Here is a 20,931-nt window from a genome sequence, read left to right on the forward strand (position 1 = left end):
ATCACATCTCACTCCTTCCCTCCCTCCTTTTTTAAATGGTTGGTGGCACAGCTTTCACAGAACTGCATCTAGATTTCTGCAAATTCAGTTAATCAAGTATATTGGTTTATATAGTCATCTTGCCCATCAAAAACAGTGTGCAAAGAAAAATCATTGCCCAAGACAAAAATAACATTTAGAAATTGTTTTTTTCTTTAGAAACAAACTAAAAAAAAATAGTTATCTTTGCTACCTGTTTCAGACTAAAATTGCACAACACTGGGCCATTCCATGACAAAAGCTGGGTCTCAGACTACACACATCTCTCTGCGTAAGCCTCCTGCAGAACCAGACCTGCAGTCCGGGCAAGTAACTAGCTTACTACTCAGCTTGTAGAGATGACTAAAATTTGCCCTCCAAAGCTGGAAGAAAAAAAGTAATCAATGTTCGTGTGCTTAGGCAGGAGGCGAGGGTCCTGTCAGGCCCAGGCAGCTGCACAGGCTGTGCAGAGGCCCTGGGAAGGATGTCTGGGCATCAGCCATGAGGCTGGACAACAACATGTTAATGTGCCCACAGGTCCTCCAAATGTGACTCTTTCAGAGACCTGAGTTTTCCATGATCACAAACAGGTGTGGACAGTCATTAAACCAGAAAATCTATTTTAATCTTCCAATAACAAACTGCATTACTCTCTTACAGTCAATTACTTTCCTAATAACCAAAGTTACATTTAATCCAGTAAATATCAATGTTGCTATTGCCTCCTAACACATGAGGTAAGTAGGAAACTAACATATTTTGGAAGCAAGTAGAAAAATACTTTCCATTGGCGGGTACTCAAAATCTAAAATGTAGATATGTGTGGTGTAGGCATGTGTATCACTGACATCTCTCGATGATGATACATCCATGAGAGAGAGACAGAGAACAGATGGGATGAGTAGAGGGAACAGAAAGGAAACCTTGGCAAAATAACACAAAAGAGAACAGAAAATATAGGTGGATGAGGCAGAAAAAGTACAAAGAAAGAAAAGTCCATGAAGATGCACAGTAAGAAGGGAAACACATTAAAAATTATATGGAATTAATAGATCAGTCTATAAAATAAAAAGCAACACACAGGAATCAAAGTATGCAACAAAACATTCCCCCAGAAAGGTGTGTAGGAAAAAAAAAAAAGTATCAGCCAAAAGATGATTCAGTGAAAACTCATTTGACAATTTCACTCACAGTTATCAGGTAATTTCTTCAGTCTGAGAGTAGACAACTTTTAGGGATTGATCCAAACATCAGAAGCCCAGGATTCTTCCCTCACCTCTTTCAAATGACTTCTTACATGGCACATGACTTCTTACATCTTACAGTGCACCAACTATTTTCCTTTTCTAGCCCACTTCAACTCACCATACCGTTGAAGTTGCCTTAAACCATAGGTCGCCACAAGATTTCCTTGTATATATGGAGAGACATTAGAAAGAACCTTAAAAAAAAAAAAAAAAAAAAAGGTGACATTTTTGCCCTGTGTTTCTATCTGAAGAAATCTGAGGCAGGAGAGAATCTTCCTGAATGCCCTGAAATCACCCAAGATGGGCGGAGGAAAAAGTGGCAGCCTTGTCAGTAGAGAACTGGGGGCACAATGTGCAGGTTGCTAATGAAGACAACTTCTGGACTGTACTTTCAGGTATTTAGGAATAAACAAACAAGCAGAGACACTTTGCTAGTGTTCCAGTTGTGAGGAGGTGACTTCACAGACAACAGCGTATTCGTCTGTAAATGCCACTAAGGCTGCTCTTCACCTGCAGGCATTTAAGTAACTGGAAAATCTAGCACATGTAGTACCTGTTCCTCCGTTGTTGCCTATGGACAGATATGGCAAGAGGCAGCAGGTAGGGAATCAAGACTTGATGACAGAAAAGAAACCGCTTCCTCACAGCAAGTACTCCATGTGCCAGGCAAAGGATGACGACGCAGTGCTGGTTCAGATGGGACTGATCAGCTACTGCTACACAGAAGAAGAAAGTGTTCGGGTTTGTGGTCCGCACAGAAAGGCCTCTCTTGACCTGCGTGATTTCAAGGAAGGAAAAACAAAGAAACAGAAATCTGGTGCAGCCTCTGAGATGACCTTGACACAGAAAAATACTCAGGCTGGTATCACAACCGCAGTCACTTTTGGAAGATCTGCGCCTCTTTGGCTGGGCTGGCTCAGCTGTGCCTGTTGCAGCTTTAGCACTGTGTTTCCTGAAGAGCAGTGAGTCAGTCTCCTTCACCCTTGACCACATCAGCCCCTTGTTGTTGATGTTGCTTGTCCAAATGAGAAAGCAATGCTGCTCTTAGATGCAACAATGGTGGTTGCTATCAGAAGGCCACTTTGACTGTAACAAGGTTTTTTTTTTTTCCTCCTTTCTAATTAATCAGTGATGAGTACTATACGCTGTTGATGGGGGCAATGGCTGCCAAAAATTTCCCGGAAGTCAAATTTTCAAAAATCAGAAGTACTAAATACTTGAGTCTCATTCTTTGTGCAATCTGACTGTAAACAGATTCATAGGACAGACTGCATTCTGAGAGTGATTTTACATTTCTTTTGCAAACCAGCTCAAAACAAAATCTCTCCCAAAATGCAGTAGGAAACACTTTAGCAATTATACAACATGCGTTAAACTAGGCAATATTATTTGATGTCAATATAAATATATTTTACATCATTAGATTTACATCATCTACATAATTTACATTTATAAACCTCATACAAAATCACCCTCCTCCATTACAGAGCTATGTTACAGGTCTGGTTTTACGGTATTCTCTGTGAAGTTTTCCATGTACATTGCCCTCTCTTCCCCTGCCAAATCTATCTGCTTAGTGGACCCTCAAGCCCACTCTCACTCACTTTTGATGATTTTGATTTACTACTGCATCTCTCCATACTCTTCACGCAAACGTTAAGTAGCAAAATCTTTTTGTATTGTTTCTCATACTTTGGCTCTTTGGTGGTTTTTTTTCCTCAACGTTTTTCCAGTTTCCCATGAGACCCAGCCAGCGAAGTATTGACTCTCCACCTCACTATATATGCATAACATGGATGAAGAGAGAAAGCTTATATAAAGTTAATGCATCACACTACGTTATACTGCAGCTGCAAAGGATTCATACAGGCCTCAAAGAGAGTATGTGTGAAATGGAGCTCTCTGGGCGGGAGCCCCAACAAGAAAGCAAGCTGTGCTCAACAGTCAACTTGTGAGCAAGTGGGGAACATGAATGAAGCCCTTTCAGTCTGAGTTGAGGTTGGCCGGGACGTGGTCGGGCCCTGTGGTGGCTCTAACAATGGTCCAACAAATAACTCTTTCAGCACCCGAACTCAAAGCAGCCCCTCTTCCTTCTCCCGCTCCCACGCCGCTCCCTCGGGTGTGCCATCGAAACCCAGTGCAAGACACTGCCCCGGATGACAATCACTCCAAGGAGAGAAAAATTCTAAAGGGTAACAGTTGTTTTCCATTTTTTCAGGTCACGGGGCAGCTTCACACACAGCTCTACTGGAGTAACTGAGGTGTAACAGCACGGCGGCAGGAATGAGCCAAGAACCATCAGAGCCAGGTACTTTATCTACCTTCCCACTATCAGAAAATGCAAAAGCGGCTAACTACACAGCCAGGGTGGAGGATTTGTCACTCAATTCCTCACACTTGACGTTGTTTCTACAACCCTTCTGTGCTTTGCACTGCTGAGATGTAAAACACAGCTGAAAACTCAAGTCATAAATGATTCGGGGTTTTTAAAGTTCAAAACCGGAGCTAATGCTCCAGCACTAAAGTATGGACGGGTTCCACGTCTTAAAAGCATAGAGCCGACAGCTTTGCCGTTAGGCATAAGGAAAGTATTTCTTCACTAGCCAAGATTCAGCGCTACAACCTATTACTCGAACTACGCGATACGCTACGGGAGCTCAGCGGAGAGAGACACCAGAAACGAGACGCCTCAACAGCAAGTTTTTTAAAAGCCTGGCAACTTCGGGAACGAAACGGCACGCCGAGGCTCTCTCCCTCCCGCAAACCGGAGCCCCGCGCCGCCCCGGGGGCACCCCCAGCCCCCTCAGCTCAGCCAAAGCTCCCTCCCACCCCCCCCGCCGCCGGTGCTGCCTGACCCGCGCCGGGGTGACACCCACCACGCGATACCCGCGGTGCCGGGGGTTAGCGGGCGGCGGAGCTGCCCGCCCGCCCCACCGAGGGGACTTACCGGCTGCGAACCGGCGTGGGAAGCGGCCATAGCCCCGCCGGGCCAGGCTAGGCGGGTAGGGCAACGCGCGGGCGGGCGGGCGCTGAGGGGAGAGGGCGCGCACCCACCGGCCGCCGTGACGGGGCGCTGCTGGCCGCCGGGCGGAGGCAGCGCCACGGGCGGGCGGGGCCGCGGCGGCCCCACGCGGGGCGGAGGGGCCGCAGTAGCCGCCCCGCCGTCGCTGAGGAGAGCGCTCGTGGCGTGGGGCCGCACGGGCCCCTCCCGGCCGGGGGGTGGCGTGGCGCCGCCGCCGCCGTGATTGCCGGGGCATGCCGCCGCCAGGAGGAGGGGCTCGGGCAGCCGCGGCCCCGCCGCCGCGCCCGCAGCGGCAGCAGCAGCAGCGGCGCGAGGCGATGGGGCAGGGGCGGTGATGGCGGAACCGGCGGAGCTGCGGCAGGAGTCGGTGGTGCGGTTCCTGGCGGCGCGGGGCGGGCGGGCCCGTAACGCGGAGCTGCTGGAGCATTTCCGGGACTGGCTCAGCCCCTCGGAGCCCGGCCGCCGCGCTGCCGCCCGCCACCTCTTCAAGGAGCTGGTCAACGCAGTGGCCACTGTGCGCCAGGAGCCCGGCACCGGTGTCAAGTACGTGCACCTCCGCCGCCGGTACTGCGCCCCGGAGCCCCCCGCCCTGACCCCCGCGGAGGCGGAGGCGGCGGCGAGGGGCAGCGCGGAGCGGCCGAGCCCGCCGCCCTCGCCGCGGGCGAGCGCTGAGGAGGCGCCGCCGCCGCCAGCGGGCGAAGATGCCGGTGGCCGCCCTCCGCCGGCGGGGCGGCGGGGGGAGCCGCCCCGGCCGAGCCCGGCGGCGGGTGGAGGCCAGCGGAAGGGCTCCCGGCGGGGGCCGCCGCCCGGGCGCGGCGGAGGCGGTGGCGATGGCGAGGAGCCTGCGGTAGCGGCGGGCCCGGGGCGGCCTCCGCCGGCGGAGGAGGCGGGGGCGGTGGAGGGAGCCCCTGGGGCGGCGGCGCAGGGGGGCGGCCGCAGGAGCCTGCGGGAGGCGGCGCGGGGCGGCTCGCCCCAGCTGAAGCGCGGCGCCCTACCGGGGGGGACCCGCGGCCGAGGCGGCGGCGACTCGGACAGCGCCTCGGTGGCCTCGTCGTCCGCCGAGGAGGAGGGGAGCACGACCGGCGCCGTGGCCCTGGACCCCCTGGAGCACGCCTGGATGCTGTCGGCCTCGGACGGGCGGTGGGAGAGTCTGGAGGGGCTGCTGAGCTGCGAGCCGGCGCTGCTCTGCAAGCGGGACTTCATCACCGGCTTCACGGTGCTGCACTGGGCCGCCAAGCACGGGCGGCAGGAGCTGCTGGCCACGCTGGTCAACTTCGCCCAGCAGCACCAGCTGCCCGTGGACATCAACGCCCGCACCAGCGGCGGGCACACGGCGCTGCACATAGCCGCCATGCACGGCCACGCCGAGGTGGTGAAGCTGCTGGTGGGAGCCTACGACGCCGACGTGGACATCCGCGACTACAGCGGGCGCAAGGCCGCGCACTACCTGCACCAGGGCACCTCGGGGGACATGCGGAACCTGGTGGGGGCCCTGGAGGAGGAGGAGGAGGAGGAAGGGGCTGCCGGTAACGGGAGCGGGCGCTGGAGGCTCTCCAAGGTGTTGCCCTCCAATCTCATGAGCTACCGGCTCTCCCACCACCACCACCACCACCATCACAGCACCGGGGAGGAAGCTGAGGGCACCGACGGGGCGGCGGTGCCGGGCAAGGGCAAGGAGATGACCAGGAAAGCCTCCGGCAGCGGGCGGATGAAGCCTCGGCTTAATAAGATCCGCTTCAGGACTCAGATCATCCACAACACGCCCTCGTTTCGTGGTGACACTGAGGAGGAAGAGCACGAGGAGAAATCCCTGAAAGCATCGTTCAAGCTCAGGCCGAAGTCCAATGTCTTTGGATAAGGCCAGGGAGCAGGAGGTCTGGGAGGTGGGCGCATGGACCAGAGTGCCCAAGGGTGTAGCGCGGAAGGTGAGGCAGGTACGAGTGGGTGCTCATTTACACTCGTGGACTCTGGGCAGATGAGTCCTGAGTATCTTGCTTTAACTCTCAGTTTGGTGGGGTCAGCGGGGCTCTGGTGGCTTACAGCTCCCAAGAGCAGCTGCTTTGGCTGGGCCCTCAGTGCTGAAGTGAGAGGCAGCGGGTACGCTGAGAAACGCTGGGGTGTCTAAAAGCTGCGCTCCTTTCTCTCAAAAAGCAAGCTTTGGGATCGGAAACCTGTGTTAGTGAATCTGCTAGGATTAGCGAGTTGAGTGGGGGAAGGAAGAGTGCAAATGCTCTACTCTTACGTTATCAACTGGTACTATAAACTACTTACAAACAACTTGCTATGTAAGAAGAACACCTCAGTTATATGCAAATATACTTTAAGTTTCTCTTTAACAGCAATACCGCCTGGTACAGTGTGGAGTTGGGTACCCAAAATGAGACAGTAGATAACGTTTTCTTGTCAGAATCCAAGCTTCAATCCAGCAAAGACTCAAGCCTGTGTTGACTTTATTCACTGAAAATTGCCTGATGTGACATCGTGAATATATATACAAAAAACCCCCTGCTCCATTGCACTGCAAACAATGAATAAAGTTAACCACGTGCAGAAGTCTGTGCTGTCTGATGTACTACTGAGCTTGCTTATTGCTGTTGGAATACTAATACAAGATAATGAAAGCAAAGAGTCTTTTTATATATTTGGTATCTTATGTTTTGTCTTAGGCAAAGCAATTTTATTTTAATCACTGTGAATTCTCAAGTGCCAGACCTAGCGCAGTTCCAGTTATTAAGTCTGGTCAATTCTTGTCAATGTTGTTTGTGTAACTCACTGTGTTTAAAATCAGAAAATTGTGTTGTATGTGTTACCTGTGAAAGTGTTCTCTTTTAGAAAACAGCACAGGCACCATTGCATGAAATCTTCATGAGACTCTAATATGGTCCTGTAATTGTAATAGCTGCAGGTCTGTGTTTGCTAGTAACTTGTGTGCCAATCCCTTCAACTGGCTTTGTGCAGAAATTGGAGAGGGGGGAGGGGGAAAAAAGGGGATGTGTGAATTCACACACAAGGTCGATAACCAGAACTCTGAAACTATCCCTGATTATCATCCTGAGTGAAAGCAGTATAATGACATATTCTAAAGTGACGGCAGTGGTGTTTGAGTTCTTTTAAACCTGTATTTCTAGAGAAGTGATAACTAAGGCTTTGAACTGTTGTTTAACAGCCTGCTAAATCTTAATCTGATTGACGAGCCTATCCCTCTGCTAAAGCTTTCAAAAACCTTGAATCTTGTTTCTCTGCTTTAAAGGTAGCAATTCCAGTGAAATCTAGGAGGCAGACTTGTATCCAGACTCGGCTTTCCTTAAGAATGAGGTATTGAGCTGACCCTGGATCCTGAATGCTGCCCAAGGTAGCAGCTCATCTGTGCTTGGAAATTAAGGTACAATTTCAGTGCAACATTTGTCAAAGCATGTTTCAAGTTGGCTTCCTCAGAATGTATGTGCATGTCTGGCCAGTAACTAACCAAAAGTAGATAGGCTTTGACATGCTAAAATCCAAATTTGAGACACTAATTAAATGCCTGCCACAAGCTCTAGAACACCTCACAGGGAAACTGCTGCTGGGAGTTGTGCACTTTCAAGGTGACAGCTCTCTGTAGCTGTTGCTGGTGGCTTACATTTCTTGTAGCGACAGAGGAAGGGAGTGCTGGCGATTCGCAGGTTTCAGACTTCCCGTGCAGATAAATTACCAATTTCTGCACTTTGTGACAAAACCTAATACATGGCAGTATTGACATAGGCATGCAAGCAACACTTAACTATTTCTGGGAATAATTACATAAAAAAAAAAAAGAAATCTCTGCATAGGTGCTGGTCATTACTTTTGTGCAAAAAGATTAGAAATTGTACAGAGGTTCAGCTTTAGTTTATAATTTATAAGATATATTGTTATAGACTTCATGTGCCTTCATTTTGGGTTGGTTGCCACAAATGTGATGGATAAAATCCGTCTTGCAAAGCACTTTTGTCTTTACATCTGTGGGACAGGACCAGAAATTTTCCTGCAGCCCTTCCTGTTTAAACTGTAAACTTGTACAAAAATGGGGTGTCTTCTGAAAGGGGGGGGAAATAATCATAGCAATTATACTGTAGAGCTAATTCTTTTGTAACAGGGAAGAGAATTAAATGCCTGAGTCTTAAACTTCCTTCACTCTGGAAGATAAATAGCTTTTTAGACTTCTGTAGAAAGGAAGTTTTCTGACTGAACACTTGCAACATGAGCCCCTCTTCACCATGGCCACTTCTGAATTGAGCACATATTCCATTCAACTGCCTATGTCCAAATCTTATTAAAGTAACTTTCTGATTTGAGAATTTATAGTTCTTTCATATGAACCATTGGGTGAAGTGTTTATCTCTTCACATGCAAATAGCAAGAATTGCACAAAAATAATGAGTCTTAGATAGCTGTTGAGGTCCAGGGAAATAATTTGGGGGTTTCAATGCTTTGGGATTTGGAATACAGCACACTTGGGATTTTAGAAGACTAACTGGAACATAATTTTGTCTTGCATAATACAGTAGAACTTTGGTAATTACTAAGGGAACTTGAAAAATGGTAAAAGATGCCTCATAATTCATTATTTGAATTATCAAAGTGAAACTGTTGGTCCACTCATACTGTTTAGCTGTCAGTTAATGAAATTTCACCGTAATGATCCAAAGGTCTTTGCAAGGTGGGGTGCAAACAGAGCAAACATCTCTGTTGGTGTTTGAGATGTATTGACGAATGGCTAGATAACCACTAGTGTCTGTCTGCGCTATGGGACTAAAGCACTTTGATTTCACATTATGACTTGTCACATTCCATGTGGTTACTTTTTATAACATGAGCTAAAACTTAAGGTTTTTTTGGAGACAGGAAAGGCTTGATGCCCTGTTTCAGAATATTTACAGTCTAAAGGTACTCTTGAGTCAAATATTTTGGATACATTGCCTAGAAAGATGTGAATTTGAAATAAAGTTGTATGGTACAGAAAACTGGAGCACTTACTGCTGTCTTTTTAATGGTACGCTTGAAGTTACTGAATCTGTTTGTTCACTTTTTATGAGGGTGTGTAAGGCAGCAAGACTAATGTAAACATTTGATATCTTTTAATGCATCCTATGTTTGAAATGTTTTAGAGGCCTGGAAGCCTGCCAGTTTTTATTAATACAACTTTTTATGGGTGTCTTTTTGAATGGTTGAGTTCAGAATCTGTAAGCTTTAGTTTTACTGAAATAAAAAGAGCCCATGAATTGTTTATGCTTGAATCGATTTCTGTATGCTACATACTTAGGTGCTACTTGCTATATTGGCTGTTAAAACTATGTGCTGTCTTGTTTTTTGTTTTTGGGGTTTTTTTGTATCATGAAGATGTCTGATATATAACACTGGGAGAGTAAGACATGGAAAAAATACAGTTGAGTTGTTTGCAAGACAGTAACATTTTTCTTTGGCAGTTACTCTAATAGCTCATGTCAAAGTAAATGAAGATGCAACTATTATTTTTTTTTTTTTTTTAGAGAAGTATGTCTAAATAAGGGCCTGGGAGAGTGGCATTGCTTAACTTAAAATAGCATCTTGACCTTATTTCTGTGCAGCTAAATATCTGACTCTGGGAAGACTAATACTAGTTTTGGTTACTATGTAAAGGTCAATACCTAATTAAAAAAGGTTTAGGATTAAGTCTTTTTGTAATGTGTCTTAACTACAGCTGGCAGCTTCTCTACAGGGAAGTTCCATTTCATTACCAAGCTAGACTGTGGGACTTTGGTATATCTAAAAATTCTTTGAAGCTGTTGCCTTACAAAAATATATGTTAAAACTAGTAAACCTCATGCTGTCAGTAACTCCTCTGGGAAACATCCAGATTTGTGCTTAGACTGAAAAAAGGCTCAGCTGTTACCATGGTGGTGGATCAGGATGTGTGCAGCTCCAAACCAAGCAACCCCAAATTAGTAGTGTGGGGACAGGAGTGAGAAGAGAAGGGAGGGGGAAGTGTTCTGGGATGCTTAGGGGAAAGAGTGGGGGCATGCAGGAAGCAGCTGAGGTTGTGGGGGAGGTGGAGGACTCTGTAGGAGAGCAGTCTACATGAGCCTTGCTGATCGTGCAATGGCTTGATTAGTTGTTTAGAAAATTGTATCTAAACATATATCCCTTCTACAGAATAACAGTTGAGAGAGATGACTTGCTGAGAGCTCTAACGTAAATTAATGTCTGATGCTGAGTATTTTAGTTGGTCCTCTTAGCAACATTTCTTAGTGTAGCTAGTACTGTTTGCAAAAGCACAAACAACTCTTGTGTTGAATGTAGCTACAGCTGTTGCAGGAGAGTTCTGGTACATCAGAATGACTGCACTTAACTTTAGGCGTCTCACTGGGAGAGAAACCCTTCAGCATTGCATTGCTAACTTATTTTTCCGTTGGCTAGAAAGGAGGGGTTAAGGGCACTACAGTCCTGACTTAATATGCTTTGAGTTATATAGAATGCACGTGAACCTGAAGGCAATAGATTAAACTTTGGAGACTTCATCCAGAAAAAAAGCAGTTTAGTCATGTATTTTGTTTCCTTGTTGGCACTGAAGAAAAAAAAAAAGTACAGGCTGTTATTTTTTCATGTCCTCAGCTGAGTGTGGGGAGAAGGAAGAAGTCTGAGATTAATATCAGGGTTTGGGAGAGGGACTGGCTTTTCAGTTTGTGTTAAATTGTGAACAGTTTGACAGAAAAAATGGAACATGTGATTTTGAATTTCTAATTTTGTTATAACAAAACATTTTGTCTTATTTTGCAGCTGTTCCAGATTTTTATCTTGTATCATTTTTCAGTTTAGCCAAAATTAGTACTGATGTGTCCTAATACGCACACATTATTTGAAAAACTGAGCCAAGCTACCAGATTTTGTTTGTTGTAAAACCGTGTTACAGGTGAGGTATTTCATGTTCTGTGGTAAAACCTGAAGAAGCCCTATTCTAAGATTTTTACAAGGAGTTAAGCTGCTAGTGGCATGTGGAAGAATTACCTTAAAAGCAGGTAATACCTGGGTCAAGGTGCAGAAGCATTCTGTGTTCAATCAGCTAGATTAGTCATGCCAAACGAACCATTGTAGTTTAGGTGCAGCTATAGACAGCCATAAATTGTCTCCTCCCCTAGGTTACTGGGAAGCATGAGAAGAAGCTAGCAAGTCATATTAATCTATTTTAACATGCCCTCATTTTATTAAAAGGCATTTTGCAAACCTGCGGTAGGACTGTCATGAGGTGATGATGGAAGTCAACAGATCGGTGTCCATGCATGCCTCTGCATTGATGCAGGTGAATCACTGAAGCTTACTGCTGTCAGTCTAAAGCAGACAGCTTATAGAATGCATCCTTGTATCAATCCTTGTCCATGAAGAGAGCCTGGAGATTTAATGTTTCTAACCACCAGAATAGTTCAGTTGCTTGGGCTGTATGTAAAACTAGCCCTAACTTTAGTTGAAACACTGGGCTTTTCCTCAGTATTTTTCCCTTGAAGCTAGAGGCCCTTCACTTTTGCTAGCTGGCTGTTGAGCTCTACCAGTTATTTCACTTTGCAGTTCCTCAGAGTGTCTGAGAAACTGGTAGTAGAATGGGCATAAATAATGGGTATGTCTTTCTGAAGCTGGGTGGGATGATGGTTGGGTGGGGTGGTTGGTTTTTGTGATCGTGTGGATTTTTTGCTTTTAAAAAAGAGGTAAAGGATGTCTGCAGTATTTTTTGGGGCACAGAAATCCCTTTGGACAGCTCACACTAAGGAGGTGCAGTCCCTGTTACTATAAATACAGAAAGACGAAATTAACTGCAGGCTATAAAGATGTCCTCTGTTCATTGGTCATAAACTTGCATGACATAAAGCCTCAGAGTACCAGAAAACATGTTTGTAACACTTGAATATATAAGGACATTTTGCTATTTCCTTTACTTGCTACCTATCACATGTATCTTACTATAGGTATATCCTATGGAAGTAACTCTCTGGCAATTGGAGAGAGTATAATTAAAGGAATGCAGCTAGGTCCTGTGGGGTCAACTGCAGGAGCGTTAGCTACCAACCTCACACTTGTCTTCTGCCTCTTGAAACTTCCCTTTCTGTCGCAGATGGGCTGGGTGAATAGACTGCAGGTGTCGTAGCTGCCACCCCGTGCAGTTTGCAGCTGCACAGTGTGGGCTGCAGCACTGGTAAATCTGAAGCCTTTTGAAACTACTGGCAGCACTTCCTTTGATGGGGATGGAAGCAGGGATGCTACATCATTTCTTCTGCCTGTGACATTTACACACGTTTTACACTTTTGCATGTGAATAAATGGCATGAACTGAACTGTGGATGAAACTGGGGTGCTTGGGACACTTTTATATTTAAGTGGTGCCAAGTACCTCGTATAGCAGATATGCCTAATTAGAGTATGTTACTAATCTTTAGCTACTGATAGAAATCAGTTGGCTCAACACAGAACAGCTGATACAGGAAACTACTGCAGAGGGGTTGCTGTAAAATTATCATATCTGTTCTTAAGATACATCATTTATTAAGAATATCTTTTCATTTTGCAAAATTAATTAGTTGCATGGTGGATAACAGCTTGCAGTACCATATCCCAAGAAGCATATCTTTTAAGGGCTGTATAAGGTCACTAATAGCTGTCAAGGTGATAGGAAGTATTAGGCGTTTGGTTTTTAACCTGAAATTTTCTCACCTTCTAAGGTTTGCTTCGGGTTCCTGCAAATTTTTTGTGTCTGGGATAACTAGCCCATTCTGAGAAGAGACCATTGGAGGAAAAAAAAAGGAGTCCAGCTAAGCCACAGATGCTCTTGGCCACAAAGGTCCAGAGGCCTCCATATTTTAAACCAAAACCATTCCTTAAATTCATCATAAAAATGTAAAACAGCAAAAACCAAGTAACTTGTGTTTGATCTGGAAAATGTGCACCTTCAGTAACAGCATCACCCCACAGTGCCCATACCTGTAAAGTGCTGGGCAGTTCTCAAACTTGTGTTTGCAAGAGAAATGTGATAGTGACCTTTCCCCAGTGTTTACATTTGTGGGGCTTAAGCAAGATGAGAACCCAAACCCTGATCTGGAGTAAATTCACCTGAAGTAGTGTTCGTGAACAGGTGAGCACAGATAAATGGAGGCTTCTGCTGCATGCACTGAGAGACTGCTTTTTTCTCTGTGCTATACCATATGTATGGAATAGCAGTCATTGTTTTTTACATTGTAGCAAAGTTTAAGATTTAACCTCTTAGAAGAGATGAAAACTCATTGAATTCTAAATTAAAATGGGACTTCGTCTAGACTGGACAGCCTGGCTGAAAACAAAGCAACCGGTTTTCCACTGGGTAGCAAAGACCCGTGACAAAAACATCTCGCTGATCGTGCTTGGCAAAGTGCAGAGCTCTTAGGGTTGTGATGCTGTGCATCTTCATTTATCCCTTCTGCACCTACCTCCTCTTTCCTGGCTACTTCCCATTATTTTGCAATTTTTTTAGTAGCTTGAATTGCACAAATATTGATTAATAGATCTATAAAGCTCAGAAAATGAGGATGCTTCAAATAAAAATATATCTTTATTAAGAATTAAATAGGAAAACTAAATGTAAGCTGCTGCTTCTACTTTAAACTTCAAGAGTGGGAAGAACAAAAATTATTTTGATGGTAAGTGTCTCCACATACAGCATTCTAATTATGACATGGACAAGAGAACTTAATGTTGTTGGGCAAATGTAGAAGACTACATTTTCACCTCAATGACTGCAGTGTTGGGTCCCTTAAAGGCAACACTGTGAATAACAGACCACTTTGTATAAGAAACACTAAGTATAGTTCACAGGATTTCCATTGATTATTCCCTTAGGTGTGTCAAAACTGGTATCTTTTATGATGGGTCCTAAATGGGAGTTCTGGCTAGCCTGAATGCCCACCTCATCCTCCTTTGCAGATGAGTCCCTTTTGATCCCTGTGTAGTTGAATCCAAATTCTGGAAAACTTTGCCTCAAATCCTGTTAAAAGTAGAAGACTGTAACTGTAAAGATGACTAATCATTTTGAAAGTTCACTTCCTTACACACCCTTCAAACTGAATGCCTGAGGTAAAGAGAAGGGAAAAAAAAAGTAACCCATCTCAAACATGCCAGCACACACAGTGACTAAGCAGTACAGGGCAACAGCTCCTTTTTTTTTAATCACTGAATGGTTTTAGTGTTCGCCGTTCCACACTAGTGCTCTTCAGGGGTCCTTTTCTGCTGCCTGGTTTAAGTCCCTCTGACCTGTTGCTTTCATGGGTCAGTAATGAAGAATTACCTGCTTTGAGATTATTGCTTTTTCCCCAGTGGTCTCTTTAGAAAGGAATTGTTACCATGAGCTATGGAGCTGTTGTTGCCAGCAGGAGTTTTTATGCTTTTATCCTTTATGGCCTCGTGAAGGTTTCGCCTGCTCTTTTGACTTGAGGTTGAATGAAACAACAGGGAAGTGATACTGAGGAAGAGGAAATCGATTGATTGGGAGTGGAGGAAATGTATTAGGCTGTTAAAGCTTCTGTTGACAACATTGCTACTACTACTACTGGTTGTAGGTTGGTATTTCTGAATCGTAGTTGGTATCCCATAATATCAGGTGTGGTTCAAATACAAGAAAGGATGTAGCTCCTCACCCACTGTTCCTAGAATCTTTGTAACCTGCTCAAACGGTGGCAACCAGGCGGGGATCATATATGCAAAATAGATCAAATGTATATCTACACATACAAAAAGGAAAAGGCATATCCCTTTTGGCTAGGTGTTTTCCTACTTTTCCCTCACACCTCACTATGACTCTCTCAGGAGCCAGGCAACTCATTTGAAAATCTTCTAGAACATTTGGCATTCATGAAATTTCAAATAGCATTAAAGGGATATCGTTAGCCTAAAAGTTCAAACCTACATTCTTAAAACCTAGTTTAAACAAGACCACTGAATTCAAGCTAAACTGATTTAATATTCCTAGGAAGGAACTTAAGCCCAACTAGTTGATGAACATATGTGAAAATCAGTGTGTGACTGCAAGACTGGCTACAAGTCTTTAGCTGACAATTTGCATTTAGATCCTGGGTTTGATACCTAACTACCATAACGATGAGTGCTACAGAAAATCTTTGTGTGTTCCTACACTAATGTTTACAAAATAATTTCAGAAAAAAAACTCTGTTAAAAAATTGACATTTGAAATTTAGTCTAATTTTAGTGTAATTTAAACTATACACCAGTTAATCATCTCACTAACCCTGCTGTTCCCTATAATCTGCTTTTTCATTTGGGGCATGTGAAGAAAAAAAAAGGCAATTGTTATTATAGGATCCTCAGGTTCCTATGTTTCATCATAACAGTAGTGTTACCCTACCCATATAGAGCATCTCTAGATTCTCTACAGACTCTACTAAATTGCTTCCAGTCCACATATAAGAATGGGAAATACTGCTGTAATATATACCCCAAAAATTATAGGCCTGAGGAAATAAGAGACACACAAATGCTGTACAAGGTGTCCAAGTTAACACAAGAAGGCTGTGAATAAGTAGGAAATATAACATACTGTACCTGAAAAAAAATCTGTTCAACTAAATTCTCATTAAATATTCAATCCTACAATCTTAAATATGGAATTTATGTGGGATTAAAATATTTGCTAATTTTAGAGGTTTTGACTAACATCTGTAAATAGTCACAGTTTCTTCACACCCATGAATGATAACTTTGCATTTGCTAGATGTCTCCTTTTTTTTTTTTTCTCCACCCTGTGGCTTACAATGACAATGTGGCAATTCATGGATGAGTGGGTGACATTAAATGTCACTGTTAATCCTAGCTGGTATTGATGTAAAAGGTCTATTTGTGTTTGCTGGCTAAATCCTGCATCTAACAGAAGGCATTTATTAGTTCTGTTGTTAGAATAATTGTTTCTTTAATGACATGGTGATGCTATATCTGATTGTGCACAGAAGCAGAAAAGACAGCTGATGGAATTACAGTGCAAATTACAAATTGCAGTCTCACAGGGAGATAATAATAAAATTTTAGGGTTTTTTTTTCTAAAAATTGCTCTGTATTACACTAATTTATGTACATTGCTTCTACTTCACCCCGGAGCTATGATTAACTAGAACTTCCTTATGATTAACCTTAGCCACACTTTCTTCATGTCAAGCACAGGAATACATTTGGTGCCGGCATGCGGTCTGCCAACTCGTATTTTATCAGCAGCAGTCTTAGTGTCTTGATTAAGTAGGATCTACAGGACTAATACAGTCATCAAGAAGTTAAATGACTATATCAGTTACTCTTTTTAGTCTTTTTTTAGTCAAAGGAGGGAACGAGGAATTTCTGAGGACAAGTACTTTTAAGGCAACATAAATTTTCATGATAATTACTTAATAGAGAGCCAGAGTTCTCCGTCATTTGCACACCACAAACCATGTCACAGCAAATTATGGCATTGCAGACCAGTTGTTAGTCCACAGATTACAGAGTGACTTCAAGAAAGTACTTCATCCAACTTTTATTTCTTTCATTATGTTCTGATAATTGCTAATTCAGCCAGATGCAACTTCAAAAGAGACACATTCATGTATAATCCCTGTACCATTGTGTGAATAACCAGCTGCCTCTCCATGGACAGCCACAGAATACTCCATGCCTCAAACCTTAAGAACTGTACTCTAGGATAAAAAAGTACCTTCCTTGATTTGGAAACACTAAAATACTGAAGAAGAAAGTTTGATGTTCTGGGATCCTACCCATCAGCAAAGCTCTGAAGTAGCAAACCAGCACCTGGAGGTGGCTTTTGGCATTAATTCTTGAACCTATACTGTGGTTTGATGTTATACCTATGCAGGCCCACCTGGGCGTCCACAGGAAAGACATTGATTCCCCCTGGTCTGTCTGCATCCTACTCCCAAATATATGCACCCACAGCCTCTTACACTGGACCAACCAATTGTGCAGGGTGAGGCCCTTTAGCCTGCTAACCCAACAGAAAGCTAAGCTGCCACTGCCTTTGAAATGAATTCTGGTCTGGCTGAGGACTTGGGTGCTTGGGGAGTTTAGTTCCACCTCCGGGTCAAGAGCAGCCAAACAGGGATTTTATGAAAGCACCTTTTGGCTTGGACAGTGGGAAATATTTAGAAACCAAAAGCCACAAAGGGACTTGGTTCTTACTTGTTTTCTCAAAAGGTATTGGGAAGATCACACGTGAGGATACGGAGTCTATTCTTTGAGGGGGGGTAACAGGGCAATGGATCTTGTATGACTAGCTAAACTAAAGTAATTTTCTGTTTCTAACTCTGCAATCATTCTCATCAGATCTCTTTTCAAATCTATTCCTTTTTTCTCTTCTCCTAGGAATTCTACAGATTTGTTTCCTCACCTCATGTTACGGTGTAACCTGTTAGGCACTCTATACAAACACGTATTGGTGTTCACACTGAGGAACTTCCAGGGGCAGAAGAATATAACACTTTGCAGCACAGAAGACTGGTCATCCCCAGCATTCTTTGCAAACTATTCAGCAGTCATTAATGGGGAAGAAAAAAGAAAAAGGAACATTGACTGAAAAACAGAACAGATGACCGAGTGGAAACCTAACACTTCCCTAGTTTTTACTTCAAGTGTTATATTGAGCTCCAGTTGTCCCAAGCTCTGATTGTCAAAGAATGAGAACTGAAGCTCAGAACCCATCAAGCTAACTTCTGCTCATACAAGATTTAAAAGAATCAGTGGTCAGATAGCAAGCAGTGAAAATTTGAGTTGAACTAAGTCCTCCTTAAGAAATTTTTGTGGGTTTGACAAAAAAAATATGAAACCAGAAGTAGTCAAAAGTTTAAAAGAATGATAAAAGAACTAAGTAAAGGTATTTAAAAGCTCCCTTTTAAATTATTGGGATAAACTCTAGCACAACTGGCTCCTGCTTTACCAGAAAATGAATAATAACAATAACTTTCAGTCAGAGCTCCTTATCCTGCCAAGGTTTCTACGTTGTTGTAGCCCCTAAGTGCTGGTTTGAATTTAAAAACTTGATTTTTTTTTTAAATCACCATGGAAAGCATTCCGTTCTTCAGCACTCTTGTATGTGTAACATTTTTTCTGTATTTGTTTACTTTCATTCTTTTCTAATGAATTTCATATTTTAAAAGGGTCAGAGCTGGAGCTAGTACTGCTCAAGAAGACTGTCATCTGCCATTAGATAATTTGTATCAAAATTTTCCAAGCTGGACGTGGCTATTTCCTTGTACTACTTAATGAAAGATACATGGCTAAATCTCCTTTGCTCTTCTAGAAGTCCCAAACTAATCTCATCTACAGAATCTAGACCTCCCATATACATTTGGAGTTTTAAGCTGTTCTCTTTACAAGCTTTGCTTAGGCTCCAGAAAGTCCCTTTCCATGCAAATACCTCAGCGTTTCAGTTATACTGCAGTTGAGCAGCAGTGACTGTCAAGTTGGGACAGCAGCATGAGAGGCAGTAACTGCAACTGGCATAGGTTTTTAAGGAATAGGCTGTGTGCTGATACGAACTTGAAAAGAGAAACACTTATGCAGAAAAAAATGCATTATGCCATCAGTAACCCATACTGACATGGTTGCATCTGAACGAGACTTTCAACTGTCTTTGAATTATTTATCTTTTTGAGCTTTCGTGGAAGGGACAAACCCTGCATATTTGAGGCTGGTTTGTTGACATGACGGGAAACAGTGATGCTGTAAATTCACAGGAACTGGGAAGGGAAAAAAAAAGGCAAACTTTGAGTAACTCTCAGTCCAAAGGCATAGCTTTCTCTAACGTTGTTTAGAGTATGCTTGCTGACTACTCAACGCCCACACTTCTTATTGTAAGGGGTACATACTCTGTGCCCTCAAACTGTTTTCTTTCTATACTCAGAAGCTCTACATGGAGACAAAGACAATGCAGCATTATGAATCCTGCAGAAAAATTATGGACTCTTATAATCAGGGAACAGACTCCTTTGAGTTAGACAGCTATACAGCACAGTTAATGTACCTTAGCTCCCAGGTGCTGCAATATGACAGAGCTCTGCCAACCTATGTGCGCCTTGCCACTGAACGAGGAGGTACCAGTCCTCTGCCAGCCTTCCTCACACCAGGTGAAAACCCTCGACCTCTTCTGAGCACTGGCTCTGATGCTCATCTGATGGATTGAAACTCCAATTGAAATTGCTGTGCTGACCAAAAATAACCCTACCAAAAAAAAAGTGAGCAGTTTCTGTCAGGTGAGAATCAGCTCACCAATTCTAGTCTGAGAGACAGAGATGGTTCAAGAGAAGAGACAAAGCTATGTGGCTACAAGCAGGGCTGGAGGGACTAGGTTGGAACTGATGCAGACTGGCTGGACTGCCCCTTCTGTCAGTGGCAAACTGCTAGTAATCCTCAGCTGTACTGTGCAGGTATACCCCGATGTTTACACGTGCTCTTGGTGCATCCTAAACACTGTGTAATGTAGTTCAGTATAAACCTCTTATACTATCATTCCCAGGCTAATGGCAGTTATTTTCTTTGCAGTTTCCAGAGTTCCCTTAATGCCAGCATTCACACAGACATATTTTGCAAGTACAATTTCTGTGCCTTAAATCTGTATCTTACTTATGCTAATGCATTTTCCATCTAGCCCAGCTTTTTCTGCCTGTGAGGACTTCTGTCTTCTGCTTCCCCAGACAAGTGAAGCATTGCCTCTCCTGAGACCAGCAAATGCTTCCAATGTGGTACTCGGCAAATAGTGACTCACAAAAGAGTGACCTGATGAAAAAATTACTGTTTAACTGAACATGTAAATGAAGGGGTTGGTCCCTTAAGTGTGCTCAGAGAATAATAAGTACAAGGATACCAGCCAAAACAGAGCAAAATGGAATGAAGACATCCTAACTGCTTAAACATGCTTGCTCGTAAATGACAATGGAGCCTCACTAGCCAGAACCTGCTGTACCAGAAGACTAGTTTAGCTGCATACTGGCTTCCTACTGCATGGAGTGATTGCCACCAGAAGGATTTCTGTGCTGTGTTTGAAAGTTATTGTTTCTTTGCTTTGTCCCGTGCCAAAATACTTTTTTGGTTTTTGTTTTTAAAATCCATGAAGTACATAGTATATCCAGAAAGCAAGAAAACACCACACTGCAGTAATATGCCCTTTCAAATAATGACATACTGTCAAAACACTCCAACTGGAAAGTTTCCACTGAATTATATATGAAGATAAGGCTTTATCCTTACTGGTTCGTTTATACCACACACACCTTATGGTCACACCTTCTATCACATTAGTATAAAGGTGCCTTTGCAGATGGATTCTTCTTTCCAGAAATAAGCATTTCCACAACAAGATGGTTAACCCATTACAAGGCAGTACAGTTCATGTGTAGCTAAGGTTTTAGAGCTCAGATAGCCTGCCCCTAAGAATAGGAGTCTCTCACATATTTGTTTCAGAAACATTTTTTCTCTCCTCTTTATTAGTTGTTTGATAATGGTCTTGCAAAGACAGCAAATATGACTTTCAGGAAGATCAAGAAGGAGAAGCAAGCTGAAGCATGGAATGAAAATCAAACACAAAGTGGTCTGAAAATCTGGAGTGAATTGAATGGTGAGCATCAGAGCTGCACCTGGGCTGCT

At 43.8% G+C, this 20,931-nt stretch overlaps 2 protein-coding genes across 6 annotated transcripts in view; one reads left to right on the forward strand and one right to left on the reverse strand.

The window, feature by feature from the left end:
* The window catches only part of SEPTIN10 (septin 10), a 30,921-nt gene extending 26,588 nt beyond the window's left edge, over positions 1-4,333 (reverse strand). For 2 of the 3 annotated variants that reach the window (XM_074815197.1, XM_074815198.1), the window contains exon 1: positions 4,213-4,333. In XM_074815197.1, coding sequence (XP_074671298.1) covers positions 4,213-4,242 — 30 coding nt within the window. In that variant the 5' untranslated portion in view covers positions 4,243-4,333. Of the gene's footprint in view, positions 1-1,383; positions 1,532-4,212 lie in introns of those variants that run through there. The other variant, XM_074815196.1, reaches the window with a different exon arrangement.
* Positions 4,334-4,606: 273 nt separating this feature from the next.
* SOWAHC (sosondowah ankyrin repeat domain family member C) lies at positions 4,607-20,662 on the forward strand. Of its 3 annotated transcripts, none has more exons than XR_012621990.1 (2): positions 4,607-7,669; positions 17,656-20,662. XR_012621990.1 is itself a non-coding variant. In XM_074815194.1 (1 exon), exon 1 carries the CDS (start codon positions 4,622-4,624, stop codon positions 6,143-6,145), a length of 1,524 nt encoding a protein of 507 aa, XP_074671295.1. In that variant the 5' UTR covers positions 4,607-4,621; the 3' UTR covers positions 6,146-9,532. The 3 variants fall into 3 exon arrangements, 1 of the variants encoding a protein (XP_074671295.1); XR_012621991.1 differs by having other exon boundaries at positions 4,607-6,221; XM_074815194.1 differs by lacking the exon at positions 17,656-20,662 and having other exon boundaries at positions 4,607-9,532.
* Positions 20,663-20,931: the final 269 nt, after the last annotated feature.

Source organism: Strix aluco, chromosome 2 (assembly GCF_031877795.1).
Source record: "Strix aluco isolate bStrAlu1 chromosome 2, bStrAlu1.hap1, whole genome shotgun sequence".
Taxonomy (NCBI): Eukaryota; Metazoa; Chordata; class Aves; order Strigiformes; family Strigidae; genus Strix; species Strix aluco.